Genomic DNA, 19,532 nt, shown 5'->3' on the forward strand with positions numbered 1-19,532 from the left:
CCTAATTTTTCCTGGCTCATCATTAAGCTAAAATGTTGAGCGCTTATGCTAACTGCAAAATTTGTCAGTAATGCTTAATCTCTATGTACAAATCTGTTGAATCTCTACATAATCTCTCCATTTTTTTTTATCTCTCATTTCTCAGTGGGACGCGTAACTCTCAAGCAGCCATGCATTTGTGTAGCTTTGTGGGCTCTTTGCTCCTCCTCCTTTTCATCAGCAGGTAAGAAACTCCTGGTGGCTTTCTTCAAACTCACTTTTGCTATTCGTACACTCATTATTGTGATGTGGCAAGCTGAATATGACTGGGGTGTACAGTGTTTATTGCTTTCTGTGTTGTTCCCCCTTAATTTATTTGTTTCTCAAAAACTAGAGAATAGGATGTGCATTAACTTCAGTAGTAACTTTGTAAAGTTGAGAAACATGGCATTTCTCGACGCTCCCAGGAAAGCCGAGGCGGAAAACCCATTTTTGTCAACAAGTTCTCACGGGTGATAAGCTTTCAGAGTGACGTCCATGCCGAAATGACAAGCCTGTATAATTTAGGTTTTACTCTTTTGGCAGCAAATGAAAGACTACATGCCTTAAGTATCCATTCACACCAGATTATGTGGGCTCGGTGAAAGGTGTAGCTAAAGGAAGGATGGAATTATAGCTAATCCATGTAGACTTTTGGGTAAGCCTGAATGAGACCGTCGGAGTCAATGTACGGGTTACAGATAGAAATACCAGCCCTCGTATCGTGTCTCCTCTCTATTTTGCCTGTTTGAGCTTATCTTTCCATGCAGCAGTACAGTAGCTGCAATGCTAACACGATTAGTGACAGTGTAGAAACAAGACATTGATTTACTGGAACTGCCGTCGCTCAGCCATGTTCAATGAAAGTTCAGGCAGATTCCATTTAATGAGATATGCATCTCATCATCGATGCTGGTATTCTGGCATGACCTTTGAAATTTGATGGGAAGATGTATAGGACCTTGCTGGTCAGGACGACTCTGCAAAAGATCAAAGGGAGATGTTGAGGAAGCGTGCCAACATCAATTCACCTCACCATCTGCTTTTACCCACCCCCTTCCTGTCCTCCTTTCCTCTCCAATCTCCAGTCTCTCTTCCTGGCAAGATGGGAGAATTTAGTGGGTGTACATATAGTTTGGCTTGGCATTCAGCTTCTATCACATAACAGACTAAACCACAACAACAAGAGCAATACCTCCTCTTTGGGTTCTTAGTGCTTAGCACATGAAGATAGGATGCTCTATTGAAGGCTTAGTCTCGCAAAGGGCCTTAACGTTTTTGTTTGTTGAAATCTAATACTCCTGGTCTAAATGAGGTCTATTCAGAACCAATAGTGTTTAAAGGGGTCATGTCATAAATATGTTCCTTGATCTTTTGAGGTAAAAGAGCTTGAGGTACTGTGAAATCATATTGTAACTTTCAGAACTCAAAACTTACTTCCCAGCCCCCCCAAAAAATATATATATTGAAACCTATAGCTGCAAAAGCTGCTCGTTCTGTACTTCTGCAACATGGAATAAATGCATGAACATTGACCTCCATGGTTACATGTCGATGAAACCTATTGGGTGATTAGAAATTTGGCCAGCTGATGTAATGTAAATAGCTAACAGGTGTCACAACGCTGTGTTGATGATCAAACTCGAACACGATGATGAAGAGAGAATGTAGTCTTTTAATAAATCCTATGGCATATCCAAACAGACAGAGCGATACTGTCACGTTGAAGCAGAGACTAAGAGTGAATCCAATTGCAAGCACACATTTAATTAAACAAAAGGTAATCCAGGGAAAACTCAGAACAGGAAACTCAGAACAGGAACAAGGAGACAGCTACAGGCAAACATTACAACGTCACAACAACATAAGAACTCACAAGGACTGAACTGAAACACAGGGCTTAAATACAAGGACAAACAAGCTAAACGAGATAAGGGGGCGTGGCTAACGAGAAACACCTGGGAACAATAGACAAGACACATGGCAAACAGGGAATCACCTGACATTCAAGAACAAGGAACAAGACACAAAACCCAAACCGTGACATAGCCCCCCCCCCCCCCCATGGGCGGCTCCCGACGCCCATCAAAACAAAAAAAATAGTTCAGGAGGGTGGTGACGCGGAGGTGGAGGTGGTCCCGGGGGAGGGATGAGGACATAGTCATGGCGGACCTGGGCCATGGAGCGTGGGCAGACCAGGCTGTGCAGGCGACCAGGGTGGAGCAGGCAGTTCAGGTGGCCACGGTGGAGAAGACCCTTCGGGCGGCCAGGGCGGTGAAGACCCCTCGGGCGGCCATGGCGGTGAGGATCTTTCTGGTGGCCGTGGGCCCCTAAGTTGCCACGGCGAGGACCTACTGCCCCCCCCCCCCAAAAATTTCTTGAGGGTAGTTACGGGGTCATAGGCAGGAGCAGTCACCGGCTCAGGAACAGACTCCGGCTCAGGCTCAGGAAAAGACACCGGCTCAGGCTCAGGAACGGACAACGGCTCAGGCTCAGGAACGGACACCGGCTCGGGCTCAGGAACAGACACCGGCACGGGCTCAGGAACAGCAGACACTGGCTCCAGTGTGTGCGCAGCCCACCCACACCACATGGCTGTGGCCATAATGGCCAGTGTTGCGGTCACATACGTGGCGTGAACGGTCTCTGACTGGGAAGACGTGACGTGAACAGTATCTGGCTGGGCAGACGTGACGTGAACAGTCTCCGGCTGGGCAGACGTGACGTGAACAGTCTCTGGCTGGGCAGACGTGACGCGAACAGTCTCCGGCTGGGCAGACGCGACGCGAACAGTCTCTGGCTGGGCAGACGTGACGTGGACGGTCTCTGGCTGGACGGTCTCTGGCTGGACGTGGCTGACGTGAAGCTCTGGCTGGACGTGGCTGACGTGAAGCTCTGGCTGGACGTGGCTGACGTGAAGCTCTGGCTGGACGTGGCTGACGTGAAGCTCTGGCTGGACGTGTCTGACGTGAAGCTCTGGCTGGACGTGGCTGACGTGAAGCTCTGGCTGGAAGTGGCTGACGTGAAGCTCTGGCTGGACGTGGCTGACGTGAAGCTCTGGGCTGGACGGGAACAGCGGCGAATGGGGCCCTGGGCTGGACATCACCAACCCAGGGTCGAAGAATGGCCAGCGTGGAGAGTGGTGTCGGGGCTCCTCTCGACCACCTCCTCTACTGAGGCCTCCACGTGTCCCATGAAACTTGACCAACCGGGTCCCCTCAAAAGAGTGGCCTCTCCTCCGCTCGGTGGCTGGAGAAGAGACACTGGCGAACATGCAGCTGGATTCAGTGTTGGTGAGTTCTTCTGTCACGTTGAAGCAGAGACGAAGAGTGAATCCAATTGCAAGCACACATTTAATTAAACAAAAGGTAATCCAGGGGAAACTCAGAACAGGAACAAGGAGACAGCTACAGGCAAACATTACAACAACATAAGAACTCACAAGGACTGAACTGAAACACAGGGCTTAAATACAAGGACAAACAAGCTAAACGAGATAACAAGGGGGCGTGGCTAACGAGAAACACCTGGGAACAATAGACAAGACACATGGCAAACAGGGAATCACCTGACATACAAGAACAAGGAGCAAGACACAAAACCCAAACCGTGACAGATACACGCATGTACTGTGACATAGACAATACCCAACAATGAAACACAAGCAGAACTGAACTTACGTGATAATGAGGGAGATAATGAGTGCGCAGCTGAACATAATGAGTGACCAAGACAACAAACGACTAACTCGGGCAGAAGGTGGTGAAACAGAAAAAGTCCAAACTAACAGAACTGTGACAACAGGCTTATTGGTTAGCTTGCTAACAATAAACTAACTAAAATAACAAAGAAAGAGAGATTTTTTTATTTGATTTAATTCAATTTGATATGCAATTTATAATTGAAAATACATTATGGATAATTTTGGATTAAGTAGTATAGCATGTTTTTTAATCTCATTTGTTGTGCATAAAGTGCATAAAATAATTCTAAATTGCATTTTCTATTTACAAAAATAATTAAACTGTTCCACATACAGTATAAATGGTCAACCAAATCCAATCAATATGTCTCTCTCTTTCTCTCTTGAACACCCATGTTTATTTTGGAAATAAACCCATAAAATGCAATTGCCACTGCTGTGCAAATTTGTAAATTACTATGAAAAACAAAGCCAAAGTTGCTTATAGTAAGCACACATGGCAACACTGTTAGAGGGTTTAGGATATGGCCTGTTTCATTGAAATGGGCATGAAAAACTCAAATAAGTGTTTGGGATCAAAAATTGACTAACATTATAAGTGGACCTCAGAGAAAAATATTTATAATATGACCATTTTAAGTCTTTTTAATGAAAACTCCCTATGATTAAAGTTTTATTTTATAGGTGAGTTGCCAGAGATCTATTGAAACATAAATATACTTTATGACTGTTTTGTAGATGAGAGACAGCTGAATGCTCTATTTTAAAAGCAATATTTAATGCATGAACCCCTCAGTACAGTAAGTAATCATTTCATTGACACATACTTCTGGATAAACCAGACTAGATCCAAACCGCAGGAGGGGATCACACTGGTGGTATCAAGAGCACACAGATTTATGAAAATAATTAGGTCATCATCACTCTGAACTCATTAGTATAAATAAACAAATTGCCTGGCACATTGCAGGCTTGCTTCTTTTTTCTTTTCTTTTTTTTAAATCAGTTTATTGCTGATCTAAATATTTTTCCTATCATTTTTAAAGTTAAGGTTTAATGAAAACTTAAATTATTTTCCCCTTAAACTTTCTGAGGTTGTTTAATATTTCAATGCTAGACAAGGTCTCCCAAAGAAAGAGTTGGGGCTCATATCTCAAATAACCACTGATGTGTGTAGACGGGGAGATGGAGTTGATACAAGCTTGAGAAACTGTCTCTGTGGACCAAAGCAGAAACAGTTGGGGAGACAGTCCTGCGGAGCACTCTTCCTCCATACACAACACGTCAATCAGCCTAAACACCAGAGACGTGGGGTGGATTTAGTTTTAAGGTTGGTTCCGAAATAAGAATGGACATAAAAAAACGAAATAATTCTTAGGCAGACTAATCTGCTTTTGTCTTTGGTATTGGGGACATTAAGAAGTTCTGTGTGGTTTTATTATTATTATTATAATGTAATTTTAACATTTAGTTCCCTATCAGTCAGTCATGTTCAACGTTACGTCAGAACTGACTGACGCAATGAGATCTCGCCTGAGAGCAGAATCACCTTTGAGTGGTAACAAAACAAGCCAATGCACATTGGCGAGTGAGATTTGCATTGCAAGCCACTCCCCGTACTCATTCAAGGTTTCACTTCGGAGCCGAGCAGTTGTCACACTCAGCGCTCTGACAATCATAATTTTGTGTGAGCTCAACAAGAGGGAAGCAGTTCTGTGTTGGAGACATTTAGCGGTGGTTGCATTGAAAGAGCAATTGCACAGCTAAGTGCAGCGATTTCACCCCAGTAAAAGAGCAGTTTTCCCTAAAAGCGCAAGCATTGCATATTTTTCAAGATGGCACTCCACCCGTGTGTTTCTGGATGCATCCTTTTCCTGGGCCCGTCTGACAGCCACGATCACTGCCTCATGTATGGAGCGTAAACACGCTGAGGCAGCATTCGTTGATGAATCATGCTCCCACTGCGGAAACATGACCATCGCGATGCTGAGATTGAGACTCCAATACCTTGAAAAAGAGTCCCCTCTGTTATTCCCAGATCTGGTTTCTCTCTGCACTGTAGAGGACCACTTCGGTTAATGCTCAGGGTGACCTGAGGGTTATAGTGATCTGACGGTTATAGTGGCCCTGCGGGCCTGCCACTCCTCTGCCACATCGCAGTTTCCGGGTGAGGCTGCTGGTCCTTTCCATGGGGGACCCAGCATCTCATTTGGGGCTCGTGCGACGGACTGGATGTTAATAGCTTATCTGCCGTCAGATGGTGGGACAGCCAAGATTTCTCGGCCACGCTTGCCGCCAAGGCTTACAGTTCCGCTGGACAGGCTGCCTCCGCCTTGCACGCTATGGCCCTTCGTCAAGTACACCAAGCCAAAGCACTCAAAGAGCTGCACGAGGGTAGTTCTGAACCGGGGGTGATGCAGGAACTGCATACAGCGATGGACCTACTGCTCGGTCAGACGATGTCCACACTAGTTGTCCAGGAATGTCATCTCTGGCTGAACCTAGCTGAGATGAAGGAGGCCTTCTCGACTCCACCATCTCCCAGGATGCCCTCTTCAGCGACACTGTCGAGGGCTTTGCCCAGTAGCTCTCAGCAGTACATAAGCAAACTGAGGCGATCAAACATATCCTGTCCTGTCCAGTCAGGCAGAGGGCGTCCCTTTGCGGAATCTACATCTGCTCCGGTGCTGCCACAGCAGCATCCTACACCCATGCCACAACGTTGAGCTGCCTGCAGGAAGGTGACGCAGCCCATCTCAGCTACCGCTAAACCCTCTAGGTGGTCGGCAAAACACCAACCCAGAGATGGAGGGAGCTGCTCTTCAGGAGATGGTGGGTACATCACTCCTTCCCACAGAGGAGGTCACACAAGGTGCGGTTTGACAGTGAGCTTCGCTATGCTTCCTCATCCATCTCTTCTTTTACCACAGGGCTGGAGTTTGTGGTTCGAGGACACAACACCTCCTTACGCATCTCCAGCCACTCCCTTGTACACCACACTCACTGCCTCAACTCTGGGACGCTATGCCTTCCGGTTTGGGCCCCTGTGCTCCACCTCACTGCCCCTCCGCAGGTACGTCTGTAATTCAGCTGGTGCTGCTTGCACAGTGTCTGGCTACACGGCCAAGTCCCGAGACAGGCATGGCACCGTTGCACACATTGGATGATAATCACACAGATCTGTCGCCGTACTTTCAGCCCGTGTTTAGACCTTGCCTTTCTACGGGCCGGCATGCCCCTAGAACAAGTGTCAAGGCGTATTGTTATCACAATAGATGGCTCCAGAACGATCTGGGGTGCTGTATGCAATGGGCATGCAGCCTCTGGCTCCTGGACAGGACCTCGACTGCAATGGCATATAAATTGCCTCGAGTTGATAGCAGTACTGCTGGCCCTGCGCTTTCAACCATTGTTGCAGGACAAGCACGTGCTGGACGTATGGACAACACAGTGACGGTGGTATACATCAACCACCAGGGTGGTCTATGTTCATATCGCAACTCCCCTTCCACCCCCCCCCCCGACTTGCAACCGACTTGCTCTCATAACAGCTTACGCTCCCAGGAGTGTGGAGACTACACCCCCAGGTGGTCCAGCTGATTTGAAAAACGTTTTGGGAGGATCAGAGGTAGATATGTTCTCCTCTCTGTAATCTTCCCACTGCCTGTTGTTTTATTCCCTAACCAGGGGGACCCTCGGCACGGATGCACTGGCACACAGCTGGCCCCGGGGCCTACGCAAATATCTGTCCTGTGCAAGTACAGGCCCTCTAATAGGCGAGCTTATGCATTGAAGTGTGAGCCTGTTCATTGATTGGTGTAATCCCCGTTGGGAAGACCTCCGTAAATGGCCGATCAGCGCTGTGCTTTCTTTCCTGCAAGAAGGGTTGGAACAAAGGCTGTCTCCCTCCACTTTAAAACTGTATGTTGCTATCGCAGCACATCACAACGCAGTAGACAGTGAGTGGGAAAGGACGACCTGGTCATCAGGTACCCTTTTCGACCATGCCTCATCCCCTCTTCAGTCAGTTGAGTGAAGACAGTGCTCCTGTCCCCCTCTCAAGACATTGCTCCTGATTGCGCTCACATCTATCAAGAGGGTGGGGGACCTGCAGGTATTTTCGTTTGGACCGCCAGACTCTCACCTAATCCTGAGTTAATTCCAAAGTTCCCACCACTCCTGTCCGGGGCCAGATGGTGAACTTGGAGGAGTTCTCCTCCCTGGAGGAGGCTGATCCAGCCCTTGTGTTGCTGTGTCCTGTTCGCGCACTGTGTGTTTACGTGGACCGCAGGCAGAGCTTCAGAAGTTCGGGCAGCTCTTTGTTTGCTTTGGAGGTCAGCAGAAGTGAAAGGCTGTCTCCAAACAAAGGTTGACCCACTGGATAGTGGATGCCATCGTCTTGGCGTACCAGTCCCAAGGTGCCAGTTTCTTCCTAGGTGTTGGGTACAAACAGGTAATATGTGGAAAGGCTGGCGCGGCTTCTCACTTGCAGCGCCATTCCTCTCTAATGGGGAGATACGTTACGTCATGTTACATCCTGCCTGCCACAACCCCTGTACCACCACTGAATGGCCGGGATCCCCGTCTCCTCAGCGCAAACTTGAATGAGTGAGTTGCACGCTGCCTTATAAACCCATATGTACGGGGAGTGGCTTGCCATACAAATCTCACTCGCCAATGTGAATTGGCATGTTTTGTTGCCACTCGAAGGTGATTGGGCTCTCTTGCATCAGTCAGTTCTGACATAACATCTCCGTTCCCTCCTTCAGGGCCTTCATTAGTAACGGAGACGTTCTAAAGCACCGGATCAAAAAAGATTCCAAAATTATTTTATGTATTGATATCATCTTGTGGCTCCTTGACATCCCGGGTTTACATACCAATTAATATGTTTAATTGTGTTTATTGTAATTTCATGTGTTTCCATCACTGCAGTTTTCTGCAAAATTTTATATTTAGTTGGTATTTTGTTTTATATTTGACTTAATGCATTTATATTATACAGTACTAAAATTAGTTTATATCACTATTTGAATTGATGTTGGCTTTATTGTAATAATGATAAAGGTGATAAGTGATCAAAATAAATGAAAAGTGCAGATATAAAAGACTGTCATTTTCTCTAATGCACAAATGTATCTATTAGCCCTGACTGCAGCATAGCATAAATAGTCAAAGCATGCAACAAAAGAATATATGGTGTTAGATGCCTGTAAGGGTATGATGGATGTTTATGGTCGATTAAAGCTGAAGTGTGTAATTTCTGCGCCACTGGTGTCACCAAACATAATTACAAAAAAATAATGACTGTTTGCCATTGGTCAGACTGTTTGATAACCCCGTCACCAAAGTCATGTCACTGGTTGAGCCGATGTCACTGTGTCGGGATGCTCAAACAAACAGAGCAATGTTTTGCTAAAACCACATAGACACGTTTTCAGGGAAAAAACAAACTACAAACGGCTTACTTTTACTTGTCTCTGCTTATTAAGGTGAAATTGCACACTTCAACACTATGGGTGGCATGTAGAGACAGACTTCATATAGTGGAGCTACTTAAAAACAAATGTTCTGAAACACTAGTTGTACTTACCAGTGAAAATAGCTATACATCATGTAGAAAGCAAGAGCAGAATGCAGAATGTGATCAGATGTGTCTGAGAGGTGAAGAATGTTTTGAACAGTCTTCCATGTGTTTATATAGGGGCTAATATAAAGCCGGTGACCTGCATGCAGTTCACTTCCATTTTTATTTAATTTTTAATTTTTATTTTGTTAACAGTTTAAGGAGAGTAATAATAGAGACATCATATCAGTGACCTGAAGCTCTCCGTCTGTCTTCCAAACTCTCTCTCACACTCTCTCACCATATGTCTCACTTCCTCTCTTTTGATCTTTCCCAGGCGATCTCTGTCTTTCTTCTTCATATAAGAGTGCGCACTTTAGCATGCATAATTCTGTACATATTATGGGTGACAATCAAAACTGGACAAAAATGCCTCATACTTGAATACAGGTGAATAATAGTTTCAAATTAGTGTTGCTTTTTTAGTTAGTTTTAGTTATTCCTGATTTTTTTTATTAATTAGACAATGTTTAAATTGAATTGGCGGTCCAAAAGTCAGAATTTTCCTCATAATGCTTTTTGTGTGACATTTTATACTACCAATCAAAAGTTTGGAGTCCAGTAAGATAATTTAATTTGTAAAAGACTTTTATGATCACCAAGGCTGCCTTTATTTGATCAAAAATACAGTAAACAGTGAAATTGTGAAATATCATTACAATACAATAGTATTTTTTTCCATTTTAATATAATATCTAATATGCTGATTTGCTCAAGAAACCTTAATTATTAACTTTTCTTATCAATGTTGAAAAGAGTTGTGCTGCTTAATATTTTTGTGGAAACATGATACATTTTTCTCTCAGGATTGTTTGATGAATGGAAAGTTCACAAGAGCAGCATTTATTTTAAATAGAAATATTTTGTAACATTATAAACATATTTGTTGTCACCTTTGATCAATTTTAATCCAGTGTTGCGGAATAGAAATACTAACCCCAAACTTTTAAACCGTAATTGTGTGCAAAATGAACATGAATTTCAGAATGGCTTAGTATTTGATTTGTCCATCTTTTACTGAAATGACAGCTGCACTTGACTGATGATTATGTGATCCAGTATGATTTGAAAATGATCCAAAGAGCACCCTGAGCTTGAGTGAAAGCAACAACATTTGAATATCAGTATAAATGAGTCACATGATCAATTTCACAAATTTTTTTTTCATTTTTTTTCATTTTTTAATTAATTCTTTAATTAGTGACCTAAAAATAGTGCAGAATCTTAAATATTTCCTATTCATTTTACGTCATCATTTTTTGTTCTAATTATTTTAAGATCACTAAACTTTGTTCATTTCCAGGTATAAACTAGATTTGGCAACGGGTTCTCAGACTTTTGGACCTCATGTATCTATAGCAGAAGAAGAATATTGGATAGGGCGATGTCTGAGAGAGCAGAAGAGACGTAAGAGATTTGCCGCATTGAGAAGCATGTAAAAATCCATGTGTGCGTCTGTCCCCCTGCTGTGCTTGGCCCACTGTACTTGTTTCTCTCCATTCTAGAATATTTATGAGTATATTGTGTAGTGTCAACCAAGCAGGTTTTTTCTTCAGACATCTCTTGAAGTATTTCCTACATGTGCTACTGTGCTCTGTGGGGTTGTTACCCTGAAGCTGAATAATATCTGAAGCTCACGGGTCCTTATCACTGTAGAAACGGAGACTTCGCTCTGCGGAAAAGAACACAATCGCTTCTACCATCACTGAGGACGTTGAAATCGCACGCGCCACAGTCGGCAGCAGTGCTTTAATGAGAGAACAGATGAAACCTAAAAATACACATATTCTCAAATCTAGGTCATAAGTTATTGGCAATTAAAGTCCACATGATCAAAACATGCCTTGGCTCGGTGGAAGTAACATTGCTTTTCTGTTTTCCTGCATTGACTTGTGGGGTAGAGCAGTGCTTAATGTGTGTGTTTTGTGTTCTGCTGCTTTTACAGGATCATGGATGGCTCTGTCGCCAGCACGGAGGAGATTTTGCCTCCCACCATTCAGAAACTGATGAAGGGATACAACAAATACCTTAGGCCATTCTTTGACAGTACGACGAACAAAGCTTTTACATTTACACAAACTATTATATTGCATAAGTGGATTTTATCTTCTCTTAAAATCCTTTCATCATCAACAACTGCAATTAAAACTAAATTAAATTCAGCGGAAAGCGCTCCAGGCTTGAGTTGATGCAGTCCACTCCTGTAACGCATGTAAATTAAGAGCCCTTTTTCTGCTGTCTTCCTCTGTTAGCAGTGACTCTGTAGTCAATGCAGTGTGTGTGTGTTTTTTTTTTTTTTTTTTTTTTTTTTTTTTCAGATGGCCCTGTTACTGTAGGCATGAGTCTGGATATCGCCAGCATAGACACCATATCAGAAATCAACATGGTAGGATAATCTTACAAACCACAAACATCCAAACATATTTCTAAATTACTAAGACAAAAACAAAGTTCTGTCATGAAACTCTAGATGGCACAAGCTATAGGTCCTTAACTCAATCTGATTGCAATCACATTGTTCTATATAGGGCACAGGTGATTGGTTCCTGCTGTATTAGTAGCCAATAAATTTGCTGCTCAGCTTTCAAATATTTGGTCAGCGTCTGCTGTAGCAGTTTGCAACGCGCTTTCAGAAACCCGGCTCCACCTTCCTCAGCTCCACCTGTATAGATATGCTATGGGTAATTCATGTATGCTATATTGTACAGCAGTACCAAGTCTTACTTCCTCACAGCAGCATGTTGTGTATGTATTTCCCATGGCAAGTCCTGTACTTGCTGTGCAGCAGCAGCAATAACAGCAGCAGCGGCGGCAGCAGCATAGCAGATTTTCTGACCAAAAGACCAAACATGTTATCATTGTCATATATATCCATTACCATATCAAACATTCTGAGAGTTGTCATGAAAGAACTCAAATTATAATATTATATTGTAAACTGAAGAAAACATTTACAGACGCGTTTATAAAATCAAAGCATAACTAATATAAAAGCATATGGGGTCAATAACAAATACATTTGAGGTGATGAAAAGGAGAAAAACTAGTTCATAATGCGAGTGTCAAGTTCTTAGAAATGTCATTTTAATAATCATGTTGCGTTCATATTTTTTTAAATGCATATATCATAAAAAAGGAAACATAATAAAAGACAGCATGAAATGAGAATATATTTTCTCATCCATAATATCAATATCTATTTTCTGAATACGTATCTTATTTTGAATGATTCATTCATGCATATATGTTTTTTTAACCCTGTAAATAAAATATTGAAACTTATACACAATATTGTAACACTTTATTTTAAGGTGACATAGTTACTGCATGTACTTACTATAGTATTAACAGTAAATTATGCATAATTACAAGTAACTAACCCTAAACCAAAGCCTAACCCTAACTGTATAGTAAGTACATGTAGTTAATTAATATTATTCAGTACTTATTTGAGTAAGTACAATGTAACTACTTCACCTTAACATGTGTAACCCATATTTCCCTTATGCTTTAAATAGAACACATCTTTACAAACGTTATAACAATTGTTTTCAGTTTTGAGTCATGAAAGTTGATTTTCTTTGCGTTATTCTATTTCGCATGAACCAGCCTTCCCTTTTCATCATCATGTATAATATAATATAATATAATATAATATAATATAATATAATATAATATAATATAATATAATATAATATAATATAATATAATATAATATAAAAATCCAATAAACAGCTAAATTAATTTTGAATTATCATACAAGAGGTGTGTTCAAGTCATTGTCTGTATGAACTGCATTTTAATGTAGTTTTTCTTTTTAAATCTCAATAGATAAAAAAAAAAAGTCACATCATTGGCCCCTTTGATCTTTGGACAGAGTTGTATAAGAGCTGAGTGTATGATGTAAATCTAAGCTTGTGGTGCTATTCGCTGAATTAAGAATCTCTGTTCAACCTCTCCAGGATTACACAGCCACCATCTTTCTTCGTCAGCGCTGGACAGATGAACGCTTGTGTTTTGATGGCAATAAGAGCTTGAGTCTGGATGGGAGACTTGTGGAACTCCTTTGGGTCCCTGACACATTCATTGTGGATTCCAAGAAATCCTTCCTGCATGACATCACTGTCGAAAACAGACTGATCCGGATATTTCCCAACGGAACTGTGCTGTATGCCCTGAGGTAGTGAGGTGTCATTCACTGGATCTGGTCTTCATTCAGATGCTATACTGGGGTCTTAGGATTGTTGAGGAATGGGCTTACTGTTGATGGACTGACTGGAGGGTTGATAGGGGGAATGGGGCATCTGAAGACAACTAGAAAGAGGTAGGGATAAATATGGGCTAGTGAAAGAGTTCACAATAGTGGAAAACAGGGTAAAAATAGAGGTGGTGGCAGGGGACGCATGCGGAGCCTTAGTTTGTACAGATGGGCAGCTGGCATCAAAAATTAAGCTTGAAAGTAGCGTCCACGGACAGTGAGCTGATTTCCAGTGTTATATAAGCAACAACATTCTCTCATGTATGTTACTCTCTTTTTTTTTACCTCTCTGTTTCTCTAGAATTACCACCACAGTGGCCTGCAGTATGGATCTAACCAAATATCCCATGGACAGGCAGACGTGCATGCTTCAACTTGAAAGCTGTAGGAAAGCTCATGAAAATAATTCTCTATTTCTCTTGAAACCATTGCCAAATATTTTAGATATAACTCAGTGGGTTTCCTTCACTACTAATTGTGTAGGTGTTTACAATGTACAACATTTATATATGCCTAGACTTTACATGATTGCCAGATGAATGCACCATACTTTAATGCATAATTTTTTTTTCTGAAATAAGAAAGACTCATTGTAGGGTTGGGTTATATTACATTTTTATTTTTACATTACAGTATATTTAGAATTTATTCACATTTTATATGTGAATAATGTGTATTATGTCAGTAAGACTTTTTAAATGTTTTTGAAAGAATGCTCACTTATGCTCATCATGATGGCATTTTATTTAAAACATTTTTTTACAATTAATATACATTTGTAATTAAAGTTTTGATATTTTAATATATTTTAAAGCATCATTTATTCTTGCGATAGCAAAGTTGAATTTTCAGCATCATTACTCCAGTCTTTAGCTCCACATGATCCTTCAGAAATCATTTCTGATTTGGTGCTCAAGAAACATTTCTTACTATTATTGTTGAAAATGGTGAATGAGACCCAATAAGTGAATTTTATGAGTTGACCTTAGAGTGCTTCTAGTCTCTTCTTTAATCAGCACTACAGAGTGCTTGTGATTTATGCTGTGTGGCAGGCATAAGAGTGTCTAACCCTTTAAGATACATGCATGTTTCAAGCCTTTTTAAATTTGTGAAACTCTTGTGAAATATTAATTTCACTAATGATAGATGCTCCAGGTGTACACACCATAAATGTCCCTTAAGTTTTAAAAAATTAATCTGCATACACGATCTTCCATATGCTCACTCACCCAAGACTGCTGTGTAAGGGTTTGGCATGAGTTTTTTTTAATGTTCCATACTGAGACAAAAATAGAAATATTCTGAATTGATTTAACCAAAGATTTAGGTCCAGAATGGTTACTCACACAATATGTAACAGGAGATAAATGGAGCCAGTTAGACTATTACCAAACCAAAAGCATAAACCATAAAGTCTAAAGTTTCATAGTCTTTTCTTCCCTGTTGTGATGTGTGTCAGAGTGAAACGGCTTCTTGAACGAGAAATAATGTAGGGCTTGACTTGATTTTGTCCATCTGGAATTGATTGGATGAGTGAATCGTTGTGGTTTGCGATTGCTGTGATGTGAGTGACAGGTTGTCCTGCCCTCGCAACAGTAAACACATCATCAGAGAAGAGATAAGATGTAGCTCCAGGAGGGAGGGGAAGTTATTTTGATTAAAGATTACGAGGGCACAGGAATTAAAGAAATAAAATAAAGATATGCACAGATAAATAATTTATAATAAATACTGCAATATTACATACAATAAAAGAACTGTCCATTTAGATTTCATGGTGACTTTAAATTAGCAACACAATGTGACAGCTAGCCTACTCTATGCTTAATTTTTTTTTTTTTTTTAAATATATGGAATCAGGGCAACTTATTTCACAATGTTTTATTCTCTAGATAATATGCAAAGTTATTTTTTTAAACTCTCTTGCACACTAAACTTTGCATGACACAGTGCCATCTTGAGGTGTAGATTATGTATTACAACAAAATACACTGTGCTGCATGAACAGAGCTGTTTAATTTGTAGATTTTTAAGCCATGAATTACACTATTATTATCATCATTAATAATTATTATGCTGTTTGTGGGTCAGACTGACCCTAGCTGGTTTAAATACAATTCACCAAAAATTACACTATGAGAAAAAAAAAGAAGCAACAATTACAAATAGCAGATCAAAACAGTATTTGTAACAGAATTACCCATGGTGAATTGACATTTCAGGTTGGCTTACAAATGACTAAACAGCTCTGTTCAAAATTATTGAATTTATGGTAATCCCTGTATTATAGCATAGTGCTCGAGCAGGGCTGCATATAAAAATCAGTGGTAATCGAATGCTTTCTTACTGCTCTCTATAAGTGTTTGATGTAAATAGCTCTCAGCATTGGAATTACTTATTGTGCGGTGATAATTGGCTCTTCGATCCATATTATGTTATTTTTTCCTCAGGGGGATATAACGTGAAAGATGTTGTTTTCTATTGGACACGGGGAAACCAATCAGTTAGCGGTCTTGATCATTTACATCTGGCTCAGTACACCCTCGAGGACCACTACACCTCTGAATCTGAAGCCGTTTACGAGACTGGTATGTACACACACACACACGCACACACACACACACACACACACACACTGATATTTTGAAAACTTTATTGATGTTTTTACTTTCTCTTTTATTTACTAATAATGTAACAGGTAACTACCCAAAGTTGATCTTCCACTTCAAACTCAAGCGGAGCATCTTATATTTCATTCTGGAGACGTATGTTCCTTCCAGTGCTCTGGTGGTCCTGTCCTGGGTCTCATTTTGGATCAGTCAGTCTTCTGTACCTGCTCGCATCTGCATAGGTAAGAACGTAAAGCAGTCATTGCCAAATTAACATAAGTTCATCAAAATATATCAACACCTCTTCAGTATTCAGTAACTTGAACTAATCAACTTACATGATCATTATTAAGGCTTTTAAACGACAAAACACTTTAACTTACACATTTGAGAATCGGAATATCAGATAGTTCATGATTTAAAGTTTGTGAAAATTTTGAATAAGAAATGAAAAACTAAATAAAAGCTATACATCTGTCATACAGCACAATTGTGGCTGCGGTGTGTCACATGGCAAGCTTGACGCGTCGCCATAGAAATAATAAGGTGATACGCCCTAAAAAACTCACGCAGGGGGGTCAGCTAGAATATTTTAAACTTGCGTGTGAAAGGGTTAACATCTGACCGATGGCAACCTCCCTGCTGCTCACGGGGATAAAGGAAAGAAAAGGCTTTCCTTCTGGATGCCCCGATTTCACATTCTGGCCTGTTCGGCAATGCGGTTAATGACATCATCGACAGGTACCAGGAGGCCAAGAAACTGTCCAGCGAAAGGAGGCAAGAGCAAAATGCCACGTCCCCCCCCCCCCCCCCTAACAAATGCAGAGGGACCGGGAATTGCACTTAGACACATCTATCAGGGAGAGACAGGAACTTAGGTCTGTCATCTCTTCCAGGAAGGCTAAGAAAAAGTCCTGACTCCTGACTGTTGTGAGCCCTGGCACCCGAGGGCAACCCCTCCCAAGGAGGTCAGTGGACACCACAATATTGTGTGCCCGACCTTCCTTTGCGGCCCTCTGCACCTCTGCAGGCATAGCCCCACCATTAACAGTGTTTTGGGGGGTGGAGGATCCCAACAGGCCATTCGCTCCATCTTCAGTAATGAGCCATCTTTCCATTCAGCCTGCTCGGTTGGTCCCTGCCAGTTCTGATTCAGGGCACCAGACAGGCCATTTCCATCGAAAAAATTATCCCTCTGTCAGACTTTCTGACTGTGTGGCAGCTACTGCCGAATGTCTCTCAGTAGATACTGAATACCGTAAGAAAAGGTTACAGTGCTACTGCTACAGGTTACAGTTCAATGGTGTAGTAGCAACAGTGGTATGTCAAGAAAGTATTTTTCAATCAGGAACTACAATCTCTCCTGGTTGAAAGGGGCCATAGAGAAAGTACCCGTCCCAGAGAGAAATTCATGGTTTTACAGCCAGTGCTTTATTGTGCCCAAAAAGGACTATTTTCAGATGCTTCAGACATTGTCTCATGTGAAGCGTTCCCATAGTGTTAAGCCACGATGCAGTGCCTCGTTCCACTCTCAGGGAACCCGGGTTACATATGTAACCTCAGACAATTTAATGAAATTATTAATTGCATTATACACTGTAAAAAAGTTTTCTTAATCTAAAAAAAAAAAGACAACATATTACAATCAATTTAAGTGAACTCAACTAACAACTGAAAACTTATATAGGTTACTTAAATTCATTTGATGAGTAACAAAAAGTCTATTGAATTTTAACATTCTTGTCAAGGCAACTAAAGATTTAGCAATGCAAGGAGCTACAAACCTCTTTCTTTCACCTTTACACAGGATTTTTAAAACCACTGTATGATATGGGCGTTATTTGCCAATTAGAACTATAGGCAAACATATTACCTTAACATAAAATATATTAAATCCAACAGTTGCATGAGATGCATATATGCTAGCTCGACACAAATCTCAAACAATGCAGAGATCAACAAATACCAATTCAGTAAAAATATGAATCATATGACATCAACATAAATTAAGTCAGTAAAATGAACATTTTTGTACAGTAAAGAATCGTATTACCAAATGACTTTGACAGTTTATAGGATTCCCTAATGTTTTATAACTCGGAACCTTTTGGCATTAACTCATAGGAGTGACCACAGTCTTGACTATGACCACCTTGATGATGGGGGCCCGTACCTCTCTACCCAATGCCAACTGCTTCATTAAAGCCATCGATGTGTATCTGGGCATCTGCTTCAGCTTCATCTTTGGCGCACTGATTGAATATGCAGTTGCCCATTTCTGCACGTTACACCAGCCGAATGCTGCCAATGCATATATGGTAGGAACCTATATATCTACATAAACTTGAACAAGTAACGATGCCATAATGGCCATGAATAAGATCATCTTCACCTTGCCATAGTCATGACAATAAATCAAACACATTTATGTCTCACTATTGCATCAGTATGGCCAGGAAATGCAGGAGCGCGAGGACGAGATGAACGGCATCGTCAATTCCATCGGCAGCCGCGCTTTGCGGGCCCGTAAACGGGAGGAGATGCTGTCCCGGATGGGCAGCACCAGCAACCCCACCCCCAGTGAGAGTAAGGAAGAGATCAACTCGCAGCCACAGAACCGCTGCACCAAGTGCATGTCGACGACACGCCGCATCATACGCTGTCTGAACTGCTGCAAAGTGGAGAACCCGCACTACATCGACAACTACTCGCGGCTGTCCTTCCCCCTCTCCTTCATCTTCATCAACCTCCTCTACTGGACCTACTACTTGTACTTCTAAAGCCCCTGCTGTTGGCGTGTGTTGAGGGGTTTGCAGTGATTTAAGTGTGCGTCCTTTTTTGTGTCACAGTTTACCTAAGGGTTTATACTTTTACATGTCAGCATGCATTTCAGTTCAACTTATTGTCCCCCGAGAATGACTGACTGTGTTCATGTCACCCAAGTATGCGTCATTCCTTGTGGTATGCAGGATGTGATTGGGTTTGGACTGCACAGATATATGCAGATTTCTACCATATACCTTGAAGATGCATCTCCATCTCTGTGTCAGGAATACGTGGCCTTCATCTTCCAAGGAGCTTTAGGTTCACTCAAATCCACAGCAAAAATCGGCCCAGCTGTAAATTGCAGTATGATTTTATGATGTCCGTACAAGAAATTAAAACCTGACCTGAATGTAATTATGATTACATTGTCGTTTAGCACAAGAAGCATGACTTATAATTCACTGTTGACACAATTAACAAACCATAAGCGATTCACGAAACTGAAAGTTTGTTTAAAATGTTTGATTTATGAAATGAACATCAGAATCTTAT

At 41.6% G+C, this 19,532-nt stretch overlaps 1 protein-coding gene across 1 annotated transcript; it reads left to right on the forward strand.

The window, feature by feature from the left end:
- Nucleotides 1-153: 153 nt before the first annotated feature.
- Nucleotides 154-19,052, forward strand: gabrz (gamma-aminobutyric acid type A receptor subunit zeta). Its single transcript, XM_056255756.1, has 9 exons — nucleotides 154-223; nucleotides 11,293-11,393; nucleotides 11,666-11,733; nucleotides 13,310-13,527; nucleotides 13,907-13,989; nucleotides 16,056-16,193; nucleotides 16,304-16,456; nucleotides 18,339-18,532; nucleotides 18,662-19,052. Exons 1-9 carry the CDS (start codon nucleotides 171-173, stop codon nucleotides 18,992-18,994), a joined length of 1,341 nt encoding a protein of 446 aa, XP_056111731.1. The 5' UTR covers nucleotides 154-170; the 3' UTR covers nucleotides 18,995-19,052.
- Nucleotides 19,053-19,532: the final 480 nt, after the last annotated feature.

The sequence above is a fragment of the Rhinichthys klamathensis genome, unplaced genomic scaffold (assembly GCF_029890125.1).
Source record: "Rhinichthys klamathensis goyatoka isolate OS25496 unplaced genomic scaffold, OSU_Roscu_1.1 h1tg000121l_1, whole genome shotgun sequence".
Classification (NCBI taxonomy): domain Eukaryota; kingdom Metazoa; phylum Chordata; class Actinopteri; order Cypriniformes; family Leuciscidae; genus Rhinichthys; species Rhinichthys klamathensis.